The sequence below is a fragment of the Ciona robusta genome, chromosome 6 (assembly GCF_009617815.1).
Source record: "Ciona robusta chromosome 6, ASM961781v2".
NCBI lineage: Eukaryota > Metazoa > Chordata > Ascidiacea > Phlebobranchia > Cionidae > Ciona > Ciona robusta.
In genome coordinates this window covers 3,630,957-3,656,671 of record NC_143240.1, presented here as the reverse complement: position 1 = coordinate 3,656,671, position 25,715 = coordinate 3,630,957, and the positions used below count along the sequence as shown (strand labels likewise).

The following is a 25,715-nucleotide window of genomic DNA, read 5'->3' as shown; positions in this document are numbered from 1 at the left end:
TGCTGGTACCCCTACCATGCTGGTACCCTTACCCTACCTGCCCTACCCTGCCTGTACCCCTACCCTGCTGGCACCCTGCTGCTACCCTGCTGGTACCCCTACCCTGCTGCTACCCTGCTGGTACCCCTACCCTACCCTACCCTACTGTTACCCCACCCTGCCTGTACCCTACCCCCACCCTGCCTGTACCCCTACTGCTGATCCCCCTACCCTGCTGGTACCCTACCTACCCTACCCTACTGTTACCCCCACCCTGCCTGTACCCCTACTGCTGATCCCCCTACCCTGCTGCTACCCTGCTGGTACCCCTACCATGCTGCTACCCCTGCTGGTACCCCTACCCTGCTGCTACCCCTGCTGGTACCCCTACCCTGCTGGTACCCCTACCCTGCTGCTACCCTGCTGGTACCCCTACCCTGCTACCCCTACCCTGCTACCCCTACCCTGCTGGTACCCCTAACCTGCAGGTACCCCTACCCTGCTGCTACCCCTGCTGGTACCCCTACCCTGCTACCCCTACCCTGCTACCCCTACCCTGCTACCCCAACCCTGCAGGTACCCCTACCCTGCTGCTACCCCTGCTGCTACCCCTACCCTACTGTTACCCCCACCCTGCCTGTACCCCTACTGCTGATCCCCCTACCCTGCTGCTACCCTGCTGGTACCCCTACCCTGCTGCTACCCTGCTGGTACCCCTACCATGCTGCTACCCCTGCTGGTACCCCTACCCTGCTGCTACCCCTGCTGGTACCCCTACCCTGCTGGTACCCCTACCCTGCTGCTACCCTGCTGGTACCCCTACCCTGCTACCCCTACCCTGCTGGTACCCCTACCCTGCTGGTACCCCTACCCTGCTGCTACCCCTACCATGCTACCCCTACCCTGCTACTACCCCTACCCTGCTGGTACCCCTACCCTGCTGGTACCCCTGCCCTGCTACTGCTGCTACCCTGCTGCTACCCCTGCTGGTACCCCTACCCTGCTACTACCCCTACCCTGCTGGTACCCCTACCCTGCTGGTACCCCTGCCCTGCTACTGCTGCTACCCTGCTGCTACCCCTGCTGGTACCCCTACCCTGCTGGTACCCCTACCCTGCTGCCACCCCTGCTGGTACCCCTGCTACCCTGCTGCTACTCCTCCTGGTACCCCTCCTACCCTGCTACCCATGCTGCTATCCCTGCGTTAGCCCTGCAGCCCTGCATTTTTCAAAAAAGAAAATAAATTTAAAAAAAAAAAAATTTATATAAAAGTAAAATTTCTCAAAAAAAAAGAAAAAAAAAGAGCAAAAAAAGAGCAAAAAAGTCGAAAAAGTAAAAAAAAAAAAAATTTTTTTTGGAAAAAAAGAAAAAAAAGAGCAAAAAAAAGAGCAAAAAAAAAGAGGAAAGTCATCACCAGGGGCACCCTGGTGGACACTGCATCGCTTGGCGCATGCACTCTGTATGTTCGCTTAGCCCACAGCGCTGAGGCTGCACCTTGTACGTCCGCTTGGCCCGCTACCATGAGCCTGCACCTTGTCCGATCGCTTGGCCTACTGCCATGAGCCTGCACCTTGTCCGTTCACTTGGCCCGCTGCCATGAGCCTGCACGTTGGACGTTCGCTTGGCCCACTGCCATAAGCCTACACCTTGACCGTTCGCTTGGCCCGCTGCCATGAGCCTGCACCTTGATCGTTCGCCTGGCCCACTACCATGAGCCTCGCTTCGCCCACTACCATGAGTCTGCACCTTGTCCGTTAGCTTGACCCACTGCCATGAGCCTCCACCTCGTCCGTTCGCTTGGCCCACTGCCACTAGCCTGCACGTTGATCGTTCGCCTGGCCCACTACCATGAGCCTGCACCTTGACCGTTCTCTTGGCCCGCTGCCATTAGCCCGCACCTTGTCCGTTCGCTTGGCCCACTGCCATGAGCCCGCACGTTGATCGTTCGCCTGGCCAACTACCATGAGCCTGCACCTCGTCCGTTCGCTTGGCCCACTGCCATGAGCCTGCAACTTGATCGTTCGCCTGGCCTACTACCATGAGCCTGCACCTTGTCCGTTCGCTTGGCCCACTGCCATGAGCCTGCACCTTGATCGTTCGCCTGGCCAACTACCATGAGCCTCGCTTCGCCCACTACCATGAGCCTGCACCTTGTCCGTTAGCTTGACCCACTGCCATGAGCCTCCACCTCGTCCGTTCGCTTGGCCCACTGCCACTAGCCTGCACGTTGATCGTTCGCCTGGCCCACTACCATGAGCCTGCACCTTGACCGTTCTCTTGGCCCGCTGCCATTAGCCCGCACCTTGTCCGTTCGCTTGGCCCACTGCCATGAGCCCGCACGTTGATCGTTCGCCTGGCCAACTACCATGAGCCTGCACCTCGTCCGTTCGCTTGGCCCACTGCCATGAGCCTGCAACTTGATCGTTCGCCTGGCCTACTACCATGAGCCTGCACCTTGTCCGTTCGCTTGGCCCACTGCCATGAGCCTGCACCTTGATCGTTCGCCTGGCCAACTACCATGAGCCTGCACCTCGTTCGTTCGCTTGGCCCACTGCCATGAGCCTGCACCTCGTCCGTTCGCTTGGCCCACTTCCATGAGCCTGCAACCACTCACAGTAGTATTCAAAAGCTGTGCAAGCCGACCCCGTTGATCGGCTTCCGACGCCCACTGCGCCTATGCCACCTCTTAGTCAATCATATCACTTCTGGCAGGATCAACCAGGTAAGAAAGTATAGCCGCCCCGAAGACCGGCCGCGCGATGAGGGTCGCTTGCCCCGCGTCGCGGACGCCACCTAAGCACGCTAAAGCGCAACCTAGATCAGTAATCCGTCTACTTCGCTCTTACCAGAGCTTAAAAACCTGTCACCATATCCCGCAGCGGTACGAGGGCGAGCGCTTGCCCGCTATTCCCTGTTAACCACCGCGAGATCGACTTGCAACTATTATGCGACAAAACCACTCGATACGACCAAATCGGCAATTGGCAGCGCAAACGAACAGCAATATTTCTGCTCAGCGCACCCTTTGCCAACCGATACGAGCCTCCCACAGTAGTAAATGAATGCTGTGCAAGCCACCCCCATGGATCGACTCGCGACGCACACTGCGCCTATACGCTCTCTCAAAGTAAAAGCGCAAACGAACAGCAATATTTCTGCTCAGCGCACCCTTTGCCAGCCGAAACGTAACTCACATATTAGGAACCGAAAGCCGTGCAAGCCACCCCTATGGATCGACTCGCGACGCGCACTGCGTCAACACCACCTCTCAAAGTAGCAGCGCAAACGAACAGCAATAATTCTGCTCAGCGCACCCTTTGCCAGCCGAAACGTAACTCACATATTAGGAACCGAAAGCCGTGCAAGCCACCCCTATGGATCGACTCGCGACGCGCACTGCGCCAACACCACCTCTCAAAGTAGTAGCGCAAACGAACAGCAATAATTCTGCTCAGCGCACCCTTTGCCAGCCGAAATGTAACTCACATATTAGGAACAGAAAGCCGTGCAAGCCACCCCTATGGATCGACTCGCGACGCACACTGCGCCAACACCACCTCTCAAAGTAGTAGCGCAAACGAACAGCAATATTTCTGCTCAGCGCACCCTTTGCCAACCGAAACGTAACTCACATAGTAGGAACCGAAAGCCGTGCAAGCCACCCCTATGGATCGACTCGCGACGCGCACTGCGTCAACACCACCTCTCAAAGTAGTAGCGCAAACGAACAGCAATAATTCTGCTCAGCGCACCCTTTGCCAGCCGAAACGTAACTCACATATTAGGAACCGAAAGCCGTGCATGCCACCCCTATGGATCGACTCGCGACGCACACTGCGCCAACACCACCTCTCAAAGTAGTAGCGCAAACGAACAGCAATAATTCTGCTCAGCGCACCCTTTGCCAGCCGAAACGTAACTCACATAGTAGGAACCGAAAGCCGTGCAAGCCACCCCTATGGATCGACTCGCGACGCGCACTGCGTCAACACCACCTCTCAAAGTAGTAGCGCAAACGAACAGCAATAATTCTGCTCAGCGCACCCTTTGCCAGCCGAAACGTAACTCACATATTAGGAACCGAAAGCCGTGCAAGCCACCCCTGTGGATCGACCTGCGACGCGCCCAGCGCCTATACCGTATCACAGTAGTAACCGATAGCTGTGCAAGCCACCCGCGTGGATCGAGCTGAATGAATAAATGTAACTTACTTTATCCTCGCGTGGTCGGAAATGGTCGGAAAACGACAGTCGTTGTCACACGGGTTTAGCACCTCGTGCTTTGTGGGTGATTGTTTTTTCGGAATTTTTTTATTTATGGCTGATGATTTTGACAACCCATTAGTGACAACTGGGTTGGAGCAATTGTCGTTAAGTGTCTTGGCCAAGGACACATACGCCCACAATGGTAGCAGCGACAAGCCTTGAACCCATTACTTCTAGGTTACAGGAAGGCGCGCTAACCACTATGCCACGGCGCCGGACGAAGCTGTCATTCTAAAATTCTTTATAACAAACCTGTCGTCGGGCCGATGTTTTTTCAAAATAAATCATCAGAAATGGCGACCGCGCGATGGGGCTGCTGCACACACTGCCCTGACTACCGTTATCCCACCTCTTGCCTGAGCCAGCTGCCAGATAAATGATCGTATGGTCGCCACTGGTACCAGCAAATGGAAAATTGGGCGCGCAACCTGCAATGGCCTTTACGGCCTTGCTTGTAAGAGATGCGACAAAACCGGTCGATACAATATATTAAACATTGATGTTACATCAATAATAACAAACGATGTCAGTAACACATAATCACAATTATTTGATTGAAATTTCGAAACCTAATTCATAAAATTACATTTATTGCGACGTGTTTAAATACATGTCAGGTTTGGGGGGAAGTCGAGCTCTTTGAATGTTAGGATTGGAAACAACGCTTTCAGAATAAAATCGAAGGCGTTTTTCCTTTGCCGTCAAAGCTGATACTTCTGCTGTGTTTGAACGTGGTATATTGTATTCAGAACTTAAATCTTGGAAAGCATTCTGTTGTCCCTGGTTATGAAAATTGCTTAAACTGCTGTGGTTTATGTAGCTTGGACTCATAGTAAGAGCTCTGGGCCTCGGAACAGGGGGCTTGGAAGATAAATGCATTTCTTCCGACTTCGAATGTGGGTGATCTCTGTTGCTCTGGAAATAGTATGATGATGAATGAATGTAACTTACTTTATCCGCATGTGGCCAGAAAACGACAGTTGCTATTACACGGGTTTAACACCTCGTGCCAGCTTACGAGTATGAATGATTGTATGAATAAAGCTATATATAGGTTTAGTATCCTAGCAGCTGACTGTAACCCAGAATATTATTGTGTGTGTAAACTTTGGGCAAGCGCTTAACAGTAATTGCTCTGATTCAGTGGTCATTCATGGTTTTTGCAAATTGTCAGCCATACGCAACATTTTTAAATTAACTCCCCACAAAGGTACTTGGTAACTTGTACGCGGACACAAAGTGTATAAAACAGAACATCCGTGTTATAGCAACTGTCGTTGCCCCGCCATGCGAGTATAAATAGGTTACATACGTGGTAAGCAGGCACGAGGTGTATGAAACAGAACACCCATAACGACTTTCGATGCCCAACATGCAAGAACAAAGAAACTATATTCGTCTTTTCACCTACCAGTTTAAAGTCAAACTTGGTTTGGTCAGTTGGGTAATTACTATGTCGTATTATCTTTGTATAATGTGGCTTCGAATCAAGTGGTTTATCTAATGATAGACTTGACATTGGGGTGTAGCAATCTTCTTCTGGCACAGAATTACAATGCCTGCGATTTGGTACGGGTGGTTTTTCTTGCCATTGGTGACGTACAGGTTTTGGTCGCACTGGTGGTGACTTGGGGGTCAATTGAGAACCCCCGTTTTCAGAAAAAGCAGCGAATTTTCCCCCTTGATTTGGAACAAGATAATTTTTACTTTCGCTGGAACTTTTTTGGGGGGAAATTTTATTTTTGCTGTTGTTTTTCGCTAAAGTGATTGAATTCAGTTTTTCTGCCAAAATATTTTCAGCGGAAATGTCTTTTTGCTTCTTTTTTGTCCGGCGTATTGAGTATTTGCATTTGCGTAGATACTGTTTAGGCATAGGGGGTCTCAGAGGGGCTGTACTATTATTTGGAGAAAACTTTTGAAAAGATAAATTTTGCATATCTGCCACATCGCGATTGGACAACTGAAATAAAATACAAACATCATATTACCAATAAATTGTTATACTTTATTTTATATTGACTAAAATTTTAGTATGTCTTTGGACAAGACACTTAACAGTACTGACTCCAACCCAGTGGTCACTTATGTGTTTTAACGACTATCGTTGCCCTGCCATGCAAGGTTAAATCAGTTACATACATGGTAACTTTTAAGCAGGCACCAGGTGTATGAATCAGAACACCTGTGTTATAACGACTATCGTAAACAAATCAAACTTGTAAAAAAAACAAAAACCTGCCACACTTACAACTTCAACAAATGGCAATCTTTCAACATTTGTAAATTTTGTCTTCCTTGGGTAGGATGCGAACTCTGTACCCTCAGTTTTCATGAACACCAGTTCAGATCTGTGTGCTGCTACCTCTACCATTGCCCCACCACGTGGCTGAAGTTTTTTATCAATTTTGAGAATTTTTTCCAGAGTGACGACAGTGTCTGTTAGAAAAATTTAATAAAAGAAAAATTTGGTAAATATTTATGAATGTATAACTTGTGATAATGTTAGAGTAGTGATTCTCAAACTTTATCTACTCGCGTACCACTTATTGGTTTATGCACCGTTCTTGAACCACCTACATACTAAACTCCTAAAGGCTCGTGAACAACTAATTTCAAATAGTGAAATTAGTAGCTGCATGCATATGTGTATTTTTCAGCAGGAATTCGCAACACAAACTTGGCATAATGCTTACGACAATCACTAAAAGATCATTTGTTATGGTTTGGTGTGAACTTAAGAAATTGCTCGCGTACCACAGTTTGGAAACCAATTAAAAATAATAAAATAAATTCGACCCATATTTAAAAATATTATAACCCTTACCTTCAATAACTTTCTCCACTGTCAAAGTTTTCCCAGCCAACGGATCAAAATGTAAATTATTATCTTGATGTTGAACATAAACCGTTACTGGTAGGTGGCTGGTGTGCAAGTCACGTGTTCGGAGTTCCGCACGATCGACAGAGCGGAACTCACCACGTAGATGCATGGGGAAAGTAGCGGGACTTCCACGGTCAGTAGGAGTGTCCAGGACCAAGCACGTCGCGTACTGTAGGAATAAAATTTGTATATATATATATTAACTCGTACGTGGGTATAAGGTGTATGAAACAGAATAGACATGTTATAACAACTGCCACTGCCCTGCCATGCGAAGATAAATAAATTACACTCTTTCGTTAATATAACTTAACTGTTAAAAAACTACAAATTAGAATACTGAGTGTCAATTACTCTAATAAAGACGGCCTAAATATGTCCTTCAAATGTCAGTTAGCAAAATTCTTGCCAAAAGAGCCAAAATACACATAATATGCCTGGAGTAAATACAATAAGCCAAATACAGTATATATATACGCCCAAATACAAGTATACAGTGGCGCAGCCAGGGGGGTTTAGGGTGTCGCGACCCCCCCTTTTAAACTAAAAAAAAAATTAATTAAAAAAAAAAAAAATTTTTTTAATTTTTTGAATTAACCCCCCCCCCCCCTTTGTTTTTTTCTGGCTGCGCCACTACAAGTATAATATGGTAAGCAGCAACAACATACATACCTTGCATATCTTCCCATATTCCATCACTTCATTCATATGAAAGAAACGAACATATTGTCCTACGAAACATGAGTCAAGAAAGTTCCCGGAATCATCTGAAGCACCAATATATAAAAGGGGTCTCTCCTTTGTTATTGGTACGTCTGCTACTCTAGGGTAAACCCTGGAAAATAATTCTTTTTTAATTACCTTTTTTTTATATAGCTGCAATTTATATAACTTTTAATAACGGCAATTGATCCAACCCAGTGGTCACTAATGGGTTGTCCAAATTATTAGCCTTTCAGAAAAATATGGCCAAAACTTGGACAAAACATAGACCAAAAAGTAATTCTGCACTGCATTAACCAATAAACATAACAACTGATAAGTTTAATTTGTTTCACAGGATTGTGAGTCTAACTATCCCCGATTCTCCAGTGTTTTAAAAAGTTTCTTGCCCATGTTTAAACAGACTTACTTGTTAAATCTGCCATTATATTCACTCGATACAAGATAATGCTGGTTGTCTTGTGATGTCATCAATAGTTTGAAAACTTTCCGTGTGCTGTGTAGCGCCACCCACTGGCAGGATGTAGATCTCTGTGTGGAATAATACTTACTGCATTAATTTAAAAGCAATGGAGAACATGAAATGGTCGAATTTTTCTTTTTGTTCAGAAAAGTGTCGCTACGATTACCAAATGCATCAGATAGGATGAAAAAGTTTGATTTTTAATTGGTGAGGTTTCTGAGAACCTGGCTATAAGAGTTGGCCTATTACCCCAACATTGTACATGCACATTCTATTACCATGGGTGAGGTTCTACAGCGAGGCATGCCATGGGACCTGGGATTTAGACCAAAGTTGCCTATCACCCCCCAAAAACTCGTATTTTTAAAATTATTTAAAATAATCCACCTGTAAAGGATTTTTCCCGTTTGGTTGGTTCATCACCATGACAACTATGGCAGTTTCTCGGTTACTGTTGCCAAGCAACGAGTATAAATCCAACATATGTAGCGCCACTGTCGGAGAGTCACTTATGACATCACAATGTGGTTTTATATTCGTCGAAACCATCTCTGTAACCTGGTAAATATAAATTCGGAGAAATAGGTTGTGCAAGGCATTATAAAAGTAGTTAAACAGTATGCTTAATAAAACAATATGTTAGTGTCCTAAAAAGAGTAAATAGTATATAAATATACCATTCTATTTAAAGAGTATATACTAATCTATAGATGAAATACAAATGATAGATTTACACATAGAAACCATATGTCATACTCCACATAGAAAAAAATGTTTGTTGTTATAACTATTTTTTTAACGTTATATCAATTTTGGGGGTTTAAGCCAGAGTTGGCTCATTACACCCCCTATAGATCATACTGCATATAAAAAAACATTTTTTAAGCCACAGTTGGTCAAATTACAAATTTCCCCAGATAACATACATACGTCAAAGCAGAAATATAAATATTTTCTTACTGTTATATCAAGATCGGCTCTCAGCGGAAAATTCCGTGATGTCACAGTTGTGCTGATTACATCGACCAATAGGAAAGGTTCAATCACCATCACACTGCTCCACCAAGTGTCAGGAATGAGGTTTAATTCGTTGGTTCGTTGACGAGGTGTCACGGATGGACTTTGAGTCAAAAGGAAGGTAATTGATTAGTTTGTTTGATTAATTGGTGTTACCCCATGTAACTACATCCTAAATTTAGCTTTGCGTGAACGCCGTGAAGTAAACAAATTAAAATATTAGTTTGAAATAATGGGCCAAATCTGGCCTAAATCCTAGGTCGTCAGAAATTATTTTTCTGCAAATTGAGCACTTAAGAACGTTACCAAATCCCTTCTTTCTTGTTCCGCTTCCACCCCATGCTCCAAAGTGATGACTTCTTGACGGCTGCTTGGTTTTGTTCCACCACATTTTGTAATGGGAACTTCACCCTGTGCGTAAATAAATGAACTATTCAGCTTCGCGTGGCAGGGCAACGACAGTCATTATCTGTTTTTTACAGCTTCAGCCCGCTTACGAGATACCACATATTAATTTGTGGATGATTATTTTTAGTGGATTTTTTGTCTTTTGTGTCAAACTGACCATTAGACAGCTTTGTCATCAGTTAAAATTAGCTCAATTTTCAGGTAGATCTAAAGGTTAGTTGTTAAACAACAAGTTATGTCCAAACATTCAACACTGAGCAGTCTTAACAAGTACTTCTGTCAACTTGACATATTTCCCCAGTCAGTAACCTAACATACTGTGCTTGGCCTAATTAGTAGGTCCTATGTAGAGTTTAGGACCTCACTCATATAGAATAGAATGCGCATTCACAATGTTGGGGTAATGGACCAACTCTAACCTAAATCCCAGGTCTGTGACAAGGACCTAACCCACAAAGAATAAAACCCGATGCATATATAACCTAACTTACTCTGGTTCAACTTGTGACCATGCAATTAGACTTCACACAACACACAAGATAAATCTATTTCCTACCATGATTACCTTAGTGGCCTGGGCACCATACACACACACATAAAATAGAAATCTCTTACCTTAGTGGTCTGCGATCAGGTGACCATATCTCTGTAGCAAGTTCAAAAAGGTTGTAAAGTTTTTGATCTTCTGGTTTTATCAGTTCATCTAAAAAAAAACATTAAAGCTAAGTCTATTCCGCCGTAGACTTAAAATGCAATCTTCGAATAAATGTTGAGACATTAACGGATTCACTTATTTAGCCAATGCTGCAATAACACTTTCATATACCAAGCCACAATGGAAACCAATGTATTACTTAAACTTCAACCTCTAAAAAGTAGTGTCTTTATAATTGCTATACTGTTAGTAAATAACAGATAGGCCTACGTACTATAGAATAGTAACACAAATAATTTTATCTAAAACCCGTCAAAACGACGCTGAAAGCTTAATAAATATTTAAAGTGTTCATCTGTATACAACTCTTACCCCCTAATATGTTCGGCCTTTTCTGAATGAACTGAACGCTAAGATCCGCTGATAGAAGAAGATGTTTCAAGTTTCTTACGAGACAAACCTCGAGAAAATCTTCTGAAGAACCAAGGACCTGAGGAAAAACAACTTCTTAACGATAACGATGACATGATATCTCTTTAAATACAGTAGCGAAGATTAGGTTACTTAATACAACAAAGAGAAGGAAATTAACATAACTTAATTAGCGGATCGGATACAGTATTAAGTATGCAATAAACACACAATATAAAACAAGATGTTAGCCCAATACCATTGATTTTGCAAAGTACCATTATGGAGCTAAACAAAAAATGTTAACATAATTTATTTTTTGTCCACAGATAAAGTAGCGAAGATGAGGTTAAATAACACAACAAAGAGAAGGAAATTAGCAACAAAACTACAGTCGTTATACACCTGCTGTAGGTAATGAATACTTCAAGTATCAGATAAAACTGTGACCGCTAAACCCACGTTAGTAATAGTTGTAGATTATCTATATAAATTAGTTGTAGTGGTCCCATTATCTTAATTTAAAAATGATTTTCTTAAAAGAAACAAGAATCTAACACTTATAAAGAAGACCAGAAACCACAAATACTCACAGGTTTTATAATGTTGAGTTCTTCAAATGCTTGTACTTCTACTTGTTGCCCATCGACCTTTACACAGAACGACGTAACTGGATATACACGACACTTAACGGCGGGGTAAACGTCAATTACTTCACCAACGGAATCGAACACATGTGAGTCAGGAAAATATGGGCAGACCATGAACTTGATGTCACTTTTTACTGAAAGCTCGATGCTGTCACTTAGAGATTGCTCTGAAAATCCACAAATCGGTGAAAATTTTAGATGAAACTTTATATTTGCAACATAATTTCTTTTTCTTATCCAAGACAATATTTTAGTTATAAGATTGAATTAAGTAACCTAGTTAATAAACACAACATATACATATATATATATGGGTGTATGTTGCTGCTACCAGGTGTATTATAAGTGTGAAAAGATCCTTAGACACTTAACACCAAACCCTGGTAATGTCCTACCACGTCGCAGACGAACTGGCGGGTGTTTTAAACCACTAAACAAACAATTGCCCCAAGCTCTCTTCACAATTATAAACACTATAATGTTTGAACAAGAGATTAGCGTGGCTGTGACGAGTAATCTCAAAGCCTTGGTGTAATTGATATTTTATAAGAAGCAGATTAAACTTTAATACAGTTTACACCTCATTTACAAAAAATTGGCTGCCAAAATCGCTAATTAACACATATTTAAAACAATTTCTACAGATATACACAGTATAGTATGATTACTAACTGCATAATAAACAAACATATCCAACAGACACTCACTAATCTGCCATAACAAGCTTCAAAAACTTAAACTCGAAATTTTAGTGAATCTTTTTTTTTAATGAAGATTTTATTTAAAAAGTTAAAAATATTACAGTTCAGGTATAGGTTTACACCTAATCTTTAATAATCCGAACTAAATTTTAACTATTTAGAAACTTTTTCAACCAAAGTTAAAAAAAATAGCTTTTTCGCACGCTAAAACTATCATTTACGCAAAAAAATGCAACAAAATGCAGAAAAAAATTACATTAGAGCTTAGGTTAGTTACCTGCTAATCATTATAAACTAACTTCCGGCATAATATTCATCTAAAATTAGCAATAATCACGTTTTACGCTAAAAATTGTGTAAAACTAAACTTCGTCCTTAGTCAAGGAGAAAATTTGACTCAAAAGCTGCGCGCGCAGGGGAGATCCCCAAGCGTGTGTTTGTTACATCATAATCATGTAGAAAAATCCCCTAATAAGTAAAAATACATATTTTTTAATTTTTGGGGCGAATAAACCGCTTTTTATGTCTAAAAACGCCAAAAATGGATCGCGCAAGCCCAAAAACGCACAAATAACGTACAGACAGTGTCTCTGCGTACACAGACGGTATTTCCCCTTTAAATTGAGAACTAGACTTAAGCACGCTTATAAGTCTGGAAGGCAACCGATGGTAAAGATGTACTAGCTTCGGCAGTACATATACTAAAATTGGAACGATACAGAGAAGATTAGCATGGCCCCTGCGCAAGGATGACACGCAAAATCGTGAAGCGTTCCATATTTTTCATTTTTGGACCCATATTTAAAACAATACTCAAGATTTTGGGGCAATATGGCACAAAATTGCTTATAAATGTGTGTGCCACTAATTATCAGGTATAAGATTGATTTTATTTCGTTCTAGCCGGTATATGTTTCAGTACACCCACCACTAAAGAGACCAGGGTTACAATATTTTTACCCACTACAAGAGATATGTATGTGCCTATCTGCCAGAAATAAAGTAGCATAGACAGACACATGGAAAATGTCACACAAGCCAAAAAATCAAGCCCTAAACTAAATTACTATCTTAAAAATATTACATGGCCCATTACCTTTTTTTATCCTTAAAACTAGCATGTATATAACATTTAAAAAGCTTAAAATAAACGTAACTTCACCCAAATTGTTATTGGTGTTTATGGACACCCATTGTCTACAATAGTGAGCAATTTATGTCGGCAAAAATTATTTTTTGCTTACAAAAAGATTTTTTAAAGGAACATTTGTGTCAAAGTTTTTTGTTCGAGGTATTTTAAATGTAGCAAGAAAAAATAACAAGAAATTTTCCCGGAGTATCTAGATAATAAATATCATACTGTTTAAACTTAATAATAAAATAAAACTTTTTTACAATTTAATATTTACCTAATTTATTATAAAAATATTATAACAAATAATTATAACAAAAAAATTATAAAGTTTTTTATTATAACAAGGTAAGTTTAAGATTAAATAAAGGACATAAAAAACATTATAACAAAATTATTATAACAAATAAATATTATAACAAAAAATGTTAATATTTATTTTATTATAACACAGAAGTTTTAAGTTAAAAAACTTAAACAAAAAAAAACATTATAACAAAAAATATTATAATTTTTTTTAACAGTTTAAAGATTAAAAAATACACAAAAACTATTACAGCAAAACAATTATAAATAAAAGTATGATAACAAAAAATACAACAACAAAAAACTTAAAATTATTCTAACAAAACCATCTTGTATTTAAAAAAAAAGAGAAAAAGTAAAAATTAACTAAGAATTATTAAAGCCAGTTATTAAAATCTATTTTAAATTTACCTGTTCCCTTATACAAACGTAACCGAACGTTCTTAATTGTTACGTCACCAATAAGTATTTCGTCACCAACTCGAATGTCTGCTACGTCATGGTCTGTGACGTCACCGATATGCAGAATTTTGACAAGTTCACGTTCAGTTGTCTGTTCTTCGAAACGACGCTCAATCTGAGAAAAATATTCTTCCAAATAATCGCCGCAAAGTTACATACATGGTAACTTGTAAAGGGACACGAGGTGTATGGAACAGAACACCCGCGTGTTATAACGACTGTCGTTGCCCCGCCATGTGACGGTAAATAAGTACCATTCATTTATACGTAAACCTAAACTGTCATTAAGCCAGTACTTTTGGTTTAGAAAATACAAACGCTCTGTATTACATCCCTGGTCTCACGACATCACTTCATGTAGGGCCTTACCCATACAAAACAGAAAGGTCACATACAATGTTGGGCTAATAGGCCAAATTTGGCCTAAATTCTGGTCCCATGGCGTGCCCGCTGTAGGCAAATTAAAATACAAACGTGTCACCCAGCTATTTTCGTCCTTCTAAATTTAATAGCGTCGTTCATTGTTTAAGTTTAATAAGATGGTGTAAATTCTATTATCAATTTCGGGTAAACCCCTTAAAACTTATTGTCTTACCAAGTCACTCCATGCAATAAAGTTATTTTCTTCCTTCTGTTGCGTCATAATGCCCAACATAAAGTAAAAAGTTGGAATTCTCACAACAAATTGTTTCGTGCTCTCTTGTTTACACGTCTAATAGTTTACACGAATATAGTAAAATAAACCTAAAGTATATAGAACGAATATTAATACAAAAATACCAAGATATAGGCTCAGATAGATTTGCAGTAATTCCATTTCACTTTATTTAAGTAGTTTTACCCGTAGCCTATTATAACGACTGTCGTTTTGCTGTTAATTCCTCTCTTTTCGTTGTTTTAATTAGTTTGAAATACGCTATTGTATACGAAAAAATAAATACATAAATATCTAATTACTTCTTCACCCTAAAAACTCTATAGTCTATAACATTTATAGCACAATGCAGCATGTAAAGTGTCTAAAAAGCAACGCACTGCGTGTTTATTTGCGTATTATCTCAAAACGCTACGCCGGAATAGCATAAGCGTGACGCTTATCATTCCCAAAGCAGAAAATCAACCGAAATCGTGCGCAGCAAAACGGATATAGCTGGTACATATCATTTGCAGATACTTTTAGCCTTGTTTGGTCAGCAGATACTGTTCAAGTTATATAACACTGTTTGTATATCACTCATGATGTTGCAACTTTAACAACTTTCGTTTTAGCCACGATATAAAACGATAAGGTAGCAAAACTATAAATTCCAATTACCCAATTTAAAGGTGAACTTTCGTTTTAGCACTTTAACTTTGCTTAACCTAAACGCATGTCAACTCGTCATAAAACTATAAAAAAGCAAACGCACAGCAAATTAATCTATTTGATTAAGAAACTGATGATGCCATTTTATAAGAAATATTTATCTAACAGACTATGCAGCTTGTTGGAACTTGAGTTTCGTCGGTTACGTATTTCGTTGCACTTGACACAGCGAATTTTATTGTAAAATAGCCAAACTTTACATTAAATATAGTAGGACGGGGGGAGACGGGACACGTTTACCAAATATTATCTAAATTTTCTAACCGTGCCTTAAACAATTAAATACAGTCTATGGAAGTCGCGAGAATACGGTTTTATAATTCTTTGAATGTTCTTTGTTTGCTATCGAATCTGACGAGAAAATCTTCGTCCACCCTACTATACAACCACTGCTTTTACAAGCTAATCTAGGTAAAACGACACAGACAAACCGCTGTAAGCCTGTATTGATGGTATAACGGGGGTCACTTTCAACATCATTTATAATTGTCATTCATATTTACCTCCTGGATTCTATACTGAAACATGTCGGTTAATAAATATGTAAGCGCACAGTGACTTTTCGAACGTCCTATATAACGTTCAAAATATAAACTAGCGTATGCTAAACGATAACACTGTGAGTCACGCTATTGTAAACTCAGTTCACGTTTTCTAAAGCCAAGACCCGTGAAATTTTTGTTGTTCAACAAAGCGCGTTAAAAATGCACAAATAAGTAGGCTAGGGTAAGGTAGTGGAAGTTTTCATTATTTTTTATCGTCTTATTTGGTAGTGAAAACAGAACTATAAACCGTAGCCCCACGGTTATTTTACAGCGTTGTTAATTGTTTAAAAACAATTAGGAAAAATGGGATTTTATGTGCTAACGATATTCATTTTACACCACAATACTATATACAGTTCAGGACACAACTTTGGGCTGTATCAGTAAATATTTATTGTACCATAAACCAATATATATAAGTCTTGCGTTTTTAAATCAATATTGTTATTATCTCACAGCTTCAAAATATTGGTTTACTCAGTGGCGGGACGAACTGAAATCAAAATAAATAAAGCAAATAAGACCCACATTGTATTTAAATATAGTCTAATGCTCATTATTGGCCATTGGCAAACATATACCTGATTGCAATTACATCATTTTAGCTTAGTTAACTACATTATTATAGAAGGGTGGGAAAGATGGGACACCTTTAGCATATAATATATAAATATTCTAATCGTGTTTTAAACAATTAACAACGGTCTATGAAGTTCAAGATAATACGGATTTATTTTTCTTTGAATGTTTCGCTTTAACTGCCAAATATGGTACGGGAAAATAAAATGAAAATGTGTCTCGTCTTCCCCACCCCACTGCATAAATGCTTTTGTAAAAAAAGGGTCTGTTTTGCTGTTATTCCCTTTCTCTGGGTTGTTTTAATTAATATAGAATACGCTATTGTATACACAGGTACAAATACACAAGCTGTCTAACTATTTCTCCATCGCTATCAAACACTATACTCTACCTCTAGAACCTATATATATCACTGAAGCGTATCTGGTCTGCTATGTGTATTTAATTTATAAAGAGTATTTGCTACTTGAGATATTCAAACGTTCTTTCGATTAAGTAATCGATTAAGTAAACTATAAAAGCACAATATTGCTTAAATTAAATCGATTCTTATAAAGACACAAAACCCTATTTTAGAGAATTTTAAGTAAAAATGTAGACACAATTTATAGTAATATATTCGTATAGACAAGTATTTCTTCGTCTGTTTGGATAGGGCTATCGCTATTTTCGTTATTGTTTGTTTTTACAACTTAGTAAGAATATGATGTCTTTGCGTACTACATGTGGTAACTTCATGCACATCTAGCGCCGACTTGCGAGTGAATAAAATGTACTGGGTGAGGAATGGTTTTAGGAATGGTTCAAGTCATACGAATTACGTGTGAGGAAATGGTTCAAGTCGTGTGAGGAAATGGTTCAAGTCGGTGAGGAATGGTTCAAGTCATACGAATTACGGTGACGCAGCAAGTTTTTGCGCATTTAAAGTTTAATTTTCGACACGAAAGTCCGATATTTTCGCCAAAAAATTGTACAGCTGGTATCAGTGAGGCCTAAGGAACATTTTAAGACCAAAACTTTCCAGTTACCAGCTAGAATCTAGATGATCACCATAGCAGTATGGAGCCTCGTATCCGCCACCTTTGTTTTACATTTTCAGACCTTTAGATTCAATGGGTGAAATACTATTCCCGAAATATAAGGTCTTTTTTAACATTTGTGCTACAATTATCCTGTTTCTTTACGTTGCACTAACTTTGTGGGTGATTGGTTTACCGCTTATCCCAAACGAAATGGAAGAACTGAAAAAGATTTGTTATGATCCAATATTTGCTTCAATAGTTTGGGTAGCTTGTGTTTTTACATCAGTTATCAGTTTTGGTAAGTTGTTACAGAAATATATTGTGATTTTTTTCCATTGTGAATAGCTAAGATTAGATTATTCAAAACCTAGAAAACAAGGGAATTAAAAAAAAAACGGTTTTTTTAATGTTTTCTGTTGAAAAATAAAGAAATATAAATATTTTTTATGTATTTTTTTTATAAAAGAAAGGTATTGTTTTGCTAATTAGCAATTGCAAAGTTATTAATGCACTCACCTTTTACCTGGAATGCCAGGTTTGAATCCGTATGGCATCTTTGTGTTTGTGTCCTTTTTGGGTTCAACAGCCACGCTTTGGAACTCTTTTCCACGACTTTTACCCATTAACTTGTTTTTTTATGTTGATCTCTTTCGATGTGGATTTCTTGTCTTCGCGGTTCAAATAATACAATGTTCGCATTTTTTTTCAAAGAAATAAAAAGTTATGTGTACAAGATTTTAAGGACCATTACCTTATTGTAGTGGTCACTAATATGTTGCCAAAATTGCCATATTCACAAAAAACCTTAAAAGTTACAAATTATCAATCACAAAAAAAACAACATACACATACAAAGTTAATAGATGGTAACTTGTCAGCAGGCAGAAGGTGTATGTAAACTGACTGTCATTGCCCAACCACACAAAAAGTAATTGACATGAATTCATTAAAGCTATACACATGGTACTAAAACACACAAGATATATAATAACATATCATACAAAGATTGGTCTTTAACATTTATATACTTGTTTTTCTTTTTCAGGTATTCTGGCAATCTGTTTGATGAAAAACAACAAAAAACAAATCTAAAGGAAAATTGGTTTATTATAAGCTGCGTCGAGCAGTGAAAATATCACCACTAAACTTTGTGTTTAGTTAGTTTCGAAAAAGGCGATTAAAGGTTAAAAAGCATACTGCTACAGAGACGAAATATAAAACGCTGTTTTTCTTTTGCACTTTTTTGGTAATTTGCGGTTCATTTTTATATTTGTTACTTACACTATAAAGTAATTTTGGCAAAAACATTTTGCTATTTTTAAATCAAATTTGCACGGACGAAAAAAGCAAAAATGGAAATTGGAACAAAATGTAATAGAAGAGGAAAAAACACTTGCTCGTTATAAAACAAAATTGAGCCAGCCAGGCTCTAAAAATTCAATTTTGAAAGGACAGTGGCCTTGAAGCAGTTATCTTGTTGTGTTGTATTTTATATGAGTACCACTGTGGCTGGCAGTACAAAGTACATTAATGAGTTGCCCAGACATAGGCGTCATGTTAGGGAAGTCAAGGGCGGCATGTTACCCTAATTTTTAGAATGAAAATACATTTTTTATTACCCCAGTTTTACACTTGTCTTAATGTCTTTACAAACAAACGGGGTCAAGTTATACAATGTTTGACATTTTAATCAATGAAGATTTCTATGTTTTACCGAATGAATGTAAATGTAACCATATTTTATACTGTTGTGTTATTAAAACCCCAAAATGTAAAACTATGGATTTAATTGTATTTTAGCAGTCCCCCAATTTTTTTTTAAAAAATCCAAAAACCTGAAGCCTATGTCCCCAGATTCGCGCAAAAACAATTCTCTGCTTTGGCCTGAAAGCTAAGGGCTATTAAACGAAAGATAGCCCCACTGCCCATAGCTGGAATTCAATATTTCATTTTTTCATTGGAATTCATAACGTTCTGGTCCCACTAATGTGTTATTAAAAGAAAACTGATTCGATTCTGTGTCCACCTGCAAAAAAAGTTGTGTTTTGGTATTTTGAAAAGTAGGCCTATGTTATAACTGTCGTTGCAATTCATTACTTACCAGAGAGAAAGTTCGCATCGAATTAAAAATAACTGAAGAAAATTCAAGCTGTCTGTTATTGTCACCTTTTAAAAACATTTTTCACCCTCGCATGCAATATTATTAAATTCGCATGAAAGTTGGCGCAAACAAGTCACACATGCAGTAAGACCAGACCATACGGGTTCAAGGCTTGAGTCTGACACTAATTTTTGCAAATGTACATAACAGCTGTGTATCGACTGTCGTTGTCCTACTGTACCAGGCAAGGATAAATAAGTTACACAGTTCACCAATCAGGCAAGAAAAAAAAAACGACATTCCAAAAAATGGGTTACATTTTTTTACAGCAGTATAACCAGGATCCTAAACAACTCACAGCAGAATACAGCTGAGTAACCAAGCCAAAAATAGCCCTATCTAATACCCAAACTCATTAACACAAACCTAACCGAATTTACAGTTAGAGCAAGCTGCAGAAGCGTTATTAAAGTTGAATAAACACAGCCAACAAAACAAGCAAATTAACATAAACTCTAGCCTGAAAAGTCCCAACACACAGAAATAAAGTTAAATAAATACAACAGCCCACAAAACATGCAAGTTAACCCAACTTACAGCAGGAGCGAGCCCAAGATCTTCGTCTTCACAACCAAAGTAATTCTCAATCACGTCAAAACTTTTCTGGTAGACATCTTGGTTCTGGTGGCTCTGCAAACTTTCAATCTTGTCCAAACCTGTAAGTGTTTCAACAATTTTGACCGTAGATAATTTTTTGTTTTTCCTCCAAATATTGTTTTTGGGTTTCAAATTATAAATTTTTATAAAACAGAGTTTTACCCTTCAATTTGTCACAACTTCTTTATTTATTTCAATATTTACTCACTCTTCCACTCATTTGTCTGTAGGCGTGTTTTAACAACTGTTGTTTTGTCGCTATATCCTGTCTTTTCGTTTAAAATATTTTTAAATCTTCACTACGGTATTCAAAGAGACCAATAAAAGTTATTATTTCTATAAACTTGTTGGATCTTCTTCCTGACTTTTCGGTATATCTTTTTCTCCCCATTTACCTCCACATTCTTCCACAATATTCCCAAACTCATTTGCTCCAGATCCTTGAGCTTCTTGCTTCCCAAGCCTCAATATGTTGTCCAGCCCGTTAAGAGCAACTAGTATAATCCGTGCGTCTTGTGCTCCAAGAAGGTCGCATAACGGAGGAATACAATTGTTGTTTACAAGATATCTATTGGAACAAATATACAGTTTTTCTTTAAACATAATAAAGTATTTTTAAAGGGAGATTTTAAACTTAACAGTGTATTTATTTTAACAGTTTTTTTTAAAGGAAGATTTTACCCAGCAACCAATTGTTTATGGGAACAAAAATAAGGCAGAAAATTCTAGGATAGCCTGCCCACAGCACACAATAGTTTGGGAATCACTGATCATTATAACATCCAAAAAATACAGGAGTGGCAGACTGGCAGGGAGAGTTAGACACTGCATATTCAACACACATAATCCCATTCACCTTATTTGTTGAGGTATCCCACCAGAAGTAGCGTTAGTAATCGCCCAAGCTCCTTCCTTGCGTGTTTTATAATCAGCCGTGTTCATTATTTCGATCAACTTTGGGAAAATATTTGAATCTATTGCTTGTTGGATTTGTTGTCTGTGGGAAACAGTAGTTAGTGTGGTCTTTATGCTCACTGTCGAGTTATAACATGAGCTTGTTTTTATACACCATAGAACTATTGTAATAGATCTATTCTATTTTGTGTGGGTGAGGTCCGTGAGGACCTGGGATTTAGGCCAGACTTGGCCCATTACCCCAACACCCTTTTTGTAATAGATAGTAAAACGGACAATATCTGTTTCAGTTTATGGGCAACTACAGAAACGCTAAATACAAGTTATACACCTCATGCTCAGTGACAAGTTATGGACATTATTGTTAGGGCTAGATGGGCTCTCTGACAAGGACTTCACCCATATAAAATATGAACACCATGCACACATTAACATTACTTACCTATTACCAGCAGTGATGTTCGATATCGTCCAACACGCTTCTTTTCTTATCGAATCCTTGTTTATTGATAGAAGATGATTAAGTGCAGGCAACACTGCACAGTTTAAGATTACCTGCAGTTATAAACAATAGTTCAAGGGAGAGCACAAAGTAAAATTAAATACTTCCAACTAATTACCACTCATACTTATATTGAATCAAAAATTACAAAAAACATTTATTTTTTTAAGAAAAATATACAAATTTTACAGACTGACATTTTCTGTATATTTGAATACTTGTGTTTGGAAAACTTTTTGATTACCTGCGTTTGAATGTCGTTGCCAGTAACGATATTCCCGACAGCTCGTAGAGCGCTTGATACCACCGAGTGGTGATCGTGCATCAGTAACTCCACTAGTCGACGGCAAACGCCGCTGAAAAATAAATATTTAAGATTTTATTTCAAGTCTCATGTGTGCTAATGTACCTCTCTGAAGACCTCACCCTCATAGATTAGAACCTCTATTATTGAGTGTCTACTTACTGCCCCAGTGGGGTCTAGAATCTAGATGATAGCAGTCTAAGTGTTAGGGTAACAAACCTACATCCCAGGTCTCAGATGTGCCTCAATGAAGACCTCATCCTTATAGAATAGACTGGACTGGGACCAATAAGCCTACACCCCAGGTCTCAGGTGTGTCTCACTGAAGATCTCACCCTCATATGCCAAACACAACCCATACCTATCAACTACTTCTTGAATCTTTTCATTTGGTCCATCAGATAGATACGAAAGAGCCCAGCATGCGTCAGCAAGTATATCGGGTTCTTCTTTAAATAACAATCTTGCTAATACAGGTAGACACGGGGAGACCTGGAAGTTTGTATTGTAGATTTTTTAATTTCCGGAGGTGAATTTACAACAGAACAGGATAGTATTACTAGTTGGAGTAAGCTTGGCTACCCAACCCATATAAAACAAAACTGTTTGTATTTTGCCAAATTTTAAGAGACCTTATGTAGAAGTATTCACAACAGCAAAATACAGTAAGATGCATTTTTTTTATAAAACAAACTTAACTTATTATTTCCACATATTTACTAAACGACGCAGTGCAGACAATTTTAGTGTTGGCCTACTATAAGGTTGGAACAATAGGTCAACTTTGTGCTAAAGGGGTTCAATAGCATGCTACACTGTAGGACGCATTGAGACCAGAATGATCATTGCACGTTTTTAATTAAAACTTACCTTTTTAAAGTTAGGTGGGGGATTTTTTCCTCTGCATACGTTTGAAATTGCCCAAACTACATTACGCAACATGGATAGTCGGTTACTGGTTTGTGCAAGGCTGAAAACAAGAGTTTCATTAAAAACAACATCATAAAAAAAAAAAACGAATCCACTATCTTGTGTAAAAAATATATAAATATACCACTTCCAAATAATTAGGTTACATACATTAGTATAAATAATTGTAACTTATTTATCCTCGTGTGGCGGAGCAACGACAGTCGTTATAACACGGATGCTTTGTTCCATACATTCATGCCCGAAAAAATTTCCCCACCAAAAATTACAAAGTTACAGTTTAGACAAATCAATCTACTCACACAAGTAAAGGAGCAACAATTCCACACTCAATCACATAATCTCTATATTGTGAACTGTCACCTGCTATGTTTCCTAGTGCCCATACTGCCTGTAAGTTGTATGTGTAAAAATGAAAATAATTGCTGTATTAATGTATAATGTACGCCACGGTCAGTTTTGTGCCATATAAAATGAAAGCATGGACGCCAAACGTGGGGTGGCAAAGTATAAAATACAGTAAACATTAAGTTACATTACTATCATTAGTATAGTATAAGTATTACAATTAGGAATTAATCAGTTAAATTTATTTCAAATACAAAAAGAAACACACATCTATTCTGGGAAAAAATACATCTATCTAAGTTTCAATGATTGCATTTTTTCCAAAAGAATCAATAATTTAAAAAAATGCGGTATTTAAAATTTACAACTTTATAAAAACCCATCATTACCTGTTCTCTCACATCCTCATGGTTTGACTGCAGAAGGTGAATAAATATGGGAACAGCATTCGCATCGATAACTACACGTGTTTGCATATTGGTGCCTGATGCTATATTAGTGAGCGCCCATGCTGCTTCAAACTGCAACGTCGGTTGCTCGTGGCAACTTAACATTTTGACGAATTCTGGGATGAGACCAGTTTGGATGACTTCGTCAATAGGAGGGTTGGGTTCTAAAGGGTTAGAGGGTGGGGGTTAAAAATATGATATTATAATGACAGAAATTAAGTGAAAAAAAATAACACCAAAAGTAAAAAACAAAAAAATACAAAAATTAATAAAAATAACACACTCTTTTATTTAAATTTTTTTTTTAAAAATTTGGTAATCGTTATAAATATATATGTATTACCTTTAGATAAAAGTTTTCTGAACCGTTGTGTGTATAAAAACTTCTCTTCCAAACTACCAGAGCGAACTGCTTCAATCATATCCATGGTTATTCTGTCATCTCCTGGAAGGAATGTAGACAGTATGAGAATATATATATATAATGATAAATGTTTGATTGTGTTAGTGGTGTTTACACTTATAGCAATTTTTTTTTTTTTCAGTCCTGTCAAGGATGACATTTTCTGTTACCCCAAACTATTGAAACAGGGCGCTTGGAAAAGACATTTTTCAGCAAACCCTGACAAGGTTTTGCTGTATGACAAGGGAAACATCGGCCCTTCACAAATACAAACATGCAGATCCATCCACATTTTACAATAGGCTGAGATAGATAGAACTTACCTGATGTTGAATTAACCACCCCAACTTGTAGATGGTCCCCCATCCCACTTTCCATGTCGTCTATGTTCACATTCCTTCGTTTAAATACCTGGGTAAACAACAATGTTACTGTTATAGGATTATACCTTAATTGCCATTTTTTTTAAAAAAGCAGAAAAATTTTCGCAGTTAATATGTATAGCATTACTGTTATAGTTATATCTTGCATTAGTATTATTTTTCAAAAAAAAAACAGACAAGTTGTGTGAAGTCAAAATGAACCTAGTTGTAAAAAAAACGAGAAAAACATATTTGTAAGTCAAATCCAGCTATATTTTAATTCAAATTTTTCAATTTAAAACTCTTTTAGTAAAATCTTGGTTAAAAGTTAACCATAAAATGCATTATTCATTTTGGGTTAAAATTTAAATGTGATCCTGACGTGTTCATCTCGTTTCTGCTTCCGAAGTTGAATTCCTTCTTCTTCTCGCTTCCTCCTCAGTTCTTCCTGATCTTTAGCTTTGTTTTTGTAATTTTTCATCCTTTCTTTCGAAGCCATGGTTTATTTTAGAAGTAATTTGGCTTACGAAAACACAATTTTTCTAAGATTCCTATCGGTAAAATAAGCCGCCCAATCAATAAAAGGGTATTTTTACTTCACATTTAACCACTGAGCTTAGTTTTACAAAGATTCACGTTTTATTAGAATAGTTACAATTACTAGTAAGCAAGAAAGAAAATCATTTTTTACTTGTTCATTTCGCTTACATAAAACGCCCAAAACTAACGACACAGACTAAATTTTACTGCGACATTTTTAAACTACGTTTAACACTATGTAACTGACTTACACAAACAAAAATTCAATCCAAATACAAGTTTAAAAACCCCAATTTCCCACTAAAGAAACACGCACACCTGCACTTTTTCCATACACGGGAAAATGCAGTGGACCGTAACGGAAATTGTATTTGTAAAAAAAAATGGAGGAGCTTTAAAAAAATTAGGGGACAATTTTTACCGCTTAGTATTTTTTTGAAGATATAAAATTGTTTTAATACTATAAACCGTATTTAGTCATACTTTAACTAACTTGTACGGACATAAATTTAATGCGGTAATTCAATAGCAGTGTTGATTTTTAGCCCATTTCTTTATAACCGCCAGCGCTTTAAAATTGCCCATGAAAATACTTTTGTGGCTCTGGTAGTCATGACTCTCGAAAAATGTTAAACTTAT

General features: G+C 38.3%; 2 protein-coding genes, 1 long non-coding RNA gene and 1 other non-coding gene across 6 annotated transcripts; 2 read left to right on the top strand and 2 right to left on the bottom strand.

Annotated features, from left to right (window-relative positions):
• Positions 1-4,715: 4,715 nt before the first annotated feature.
• On the bottom strand, positions 4,716-14,820 carry LOC149735056 (uncharacterized). 3 transcript variants are annotated; one of them, XM_089879742.1, is made up of 14 exons: positions 14,649-14,820; positions 14,003-14,168; positions 11,396-11,619; positions 10,764-10,881; positions 10,352-10,439; positions 9,635-9,739; positions 9,272-9,431; positions 8,699-8,869; positions 8,258-8,379; positions 7,798-7,960; positions 7,069-7,294; positions 6,493-6,680; positions 5,656-6,204; positions 4,716-5,159 (listed from the first exon to the last, which is right to left on the bottom strand). In XM_089879742.1, exons 1-14 carry the CDS (start codon positions 14,706-14,708, stop codon positions 4,833-4,835), a joined length of 2,667 nt encoding a protein of 888 aa, XP_089735868.1. In that variant the 5' UTR covers positions 14,709-14,820; the 3' UTR covers positions 4,716-4,832. The 3 variants fall into 3 exon arrangements, with proteins under 3 accessions (XP_089735868.1, XP_089735869.1, XP_089735870.1); XM_089879743.1 differs by lacking the exons at positions 14,003-14,168; positions 14,649-14,820 and adding an exon at positions 12,431-12,800; XM_089879744.1 differs by lacking the exons at positions 14,003-14,168; positions 14,649-14,820 and adding an exon at positions 11,729-11,749.
• Positions 12,831-12,937, top strand: LOC149735057 (U6 spliceosomal RNA). Its single transcript, XR_016385227.1, has one exon. It is a non-coding gene; the product is annotated as a U6 spliceosomal RNA (small nuclear RNA).
• Positions 14,821-17,148: 2,328 nt separating the features above from the next.
• On the top strand, positions 17,149-18,800 carry LOC149735055 (uncharacterized). The gene is made up of 2 exons (XR_016385177.1): positions 17,149-17,863; positions 18,611-18,800. It is a non-coding gene; the product is annotated as an uncharacterized LOC149735055 (long non-coding RNA).
• On the bottom strand, positions 18,655-25,314 carry LOC149735054 (importin subunit alpha-7-like). Its single transcript, XM_089879784.1, has 13 exons — positions 24,919-25,314; positions 24,498-24,585; positions 24,115-24,216; positions 23,712-23,935; positions 23,277-23,365; positions 22,915-23,014; positions 22,406-22,536; positions 21,985-22,096; positions 21,681-21,793; positions 21,180-21,320; positions 20,719-20,891; positions 20,264-20,382; positions 18,655-19,591 (listed from the first exon to the last, which is right to left on the bottom strand). Exons 1-13 carry the CDS (start codon positions 25,033-25,035, stop codon positions 19,520-19,522), a joined length of 1,581 nt encoding a protein of 526 aa, XP_089735910.1. The 5' UTR covers positions 25,036-25,314; the 3' UTR covers positions 18,655-19,519.
• Positions 25,315-25,715: the final 401 nt, after the last annotated feature.

Excerpts from the sequence above, each read along its gene's own strand:
- LOC149735056 (XM_089879742.1), bottom strand. The coding sequence starts at position 14,708 with ATGTTGGGCATTATGACGCAACAGAAGGAAGAAAATAACTTTATTGCA. Across the intron at positions 11,620-14,002 it reads ACGTTTGTATAAGGGAACAG|AGCAATCTCTAAGTGACAGC; the intron begins GTAAATTTAAAA and ends GTGGATTTTCAG. Across the intron at positions 9,432-9,634 it reads AACAAGAAAGAAGGGATTTG|TCCATCCGTGACACCTCGTC; the intron begins GTAACGTTCTTA and ends TTTGACTCAAAG.
- LOC149735054 (XM_089879784.1), bottom strand. The coding sequence starts at position 25,035 with ATGGCTTCGAAAGAAAGGATGAAAAATTACAAAAACAAAGCTAAAGAT. Across the intron at positions 23,366-23,711 it reads ATGAGGATGTGAGAGAACAG|GCAGTATGGGCACTAGGAAA; the intron begins GTAATGATGGGT and ends TACAACTTACAG. Across the intron at positions 23,015-23,276 it reads ATTGTTGCTCCTTTACTTGT|CCTTGCACAAACCAGTAACC; the intron begins GTGAGTAGATTG and ends TCTTGTTTTCAG.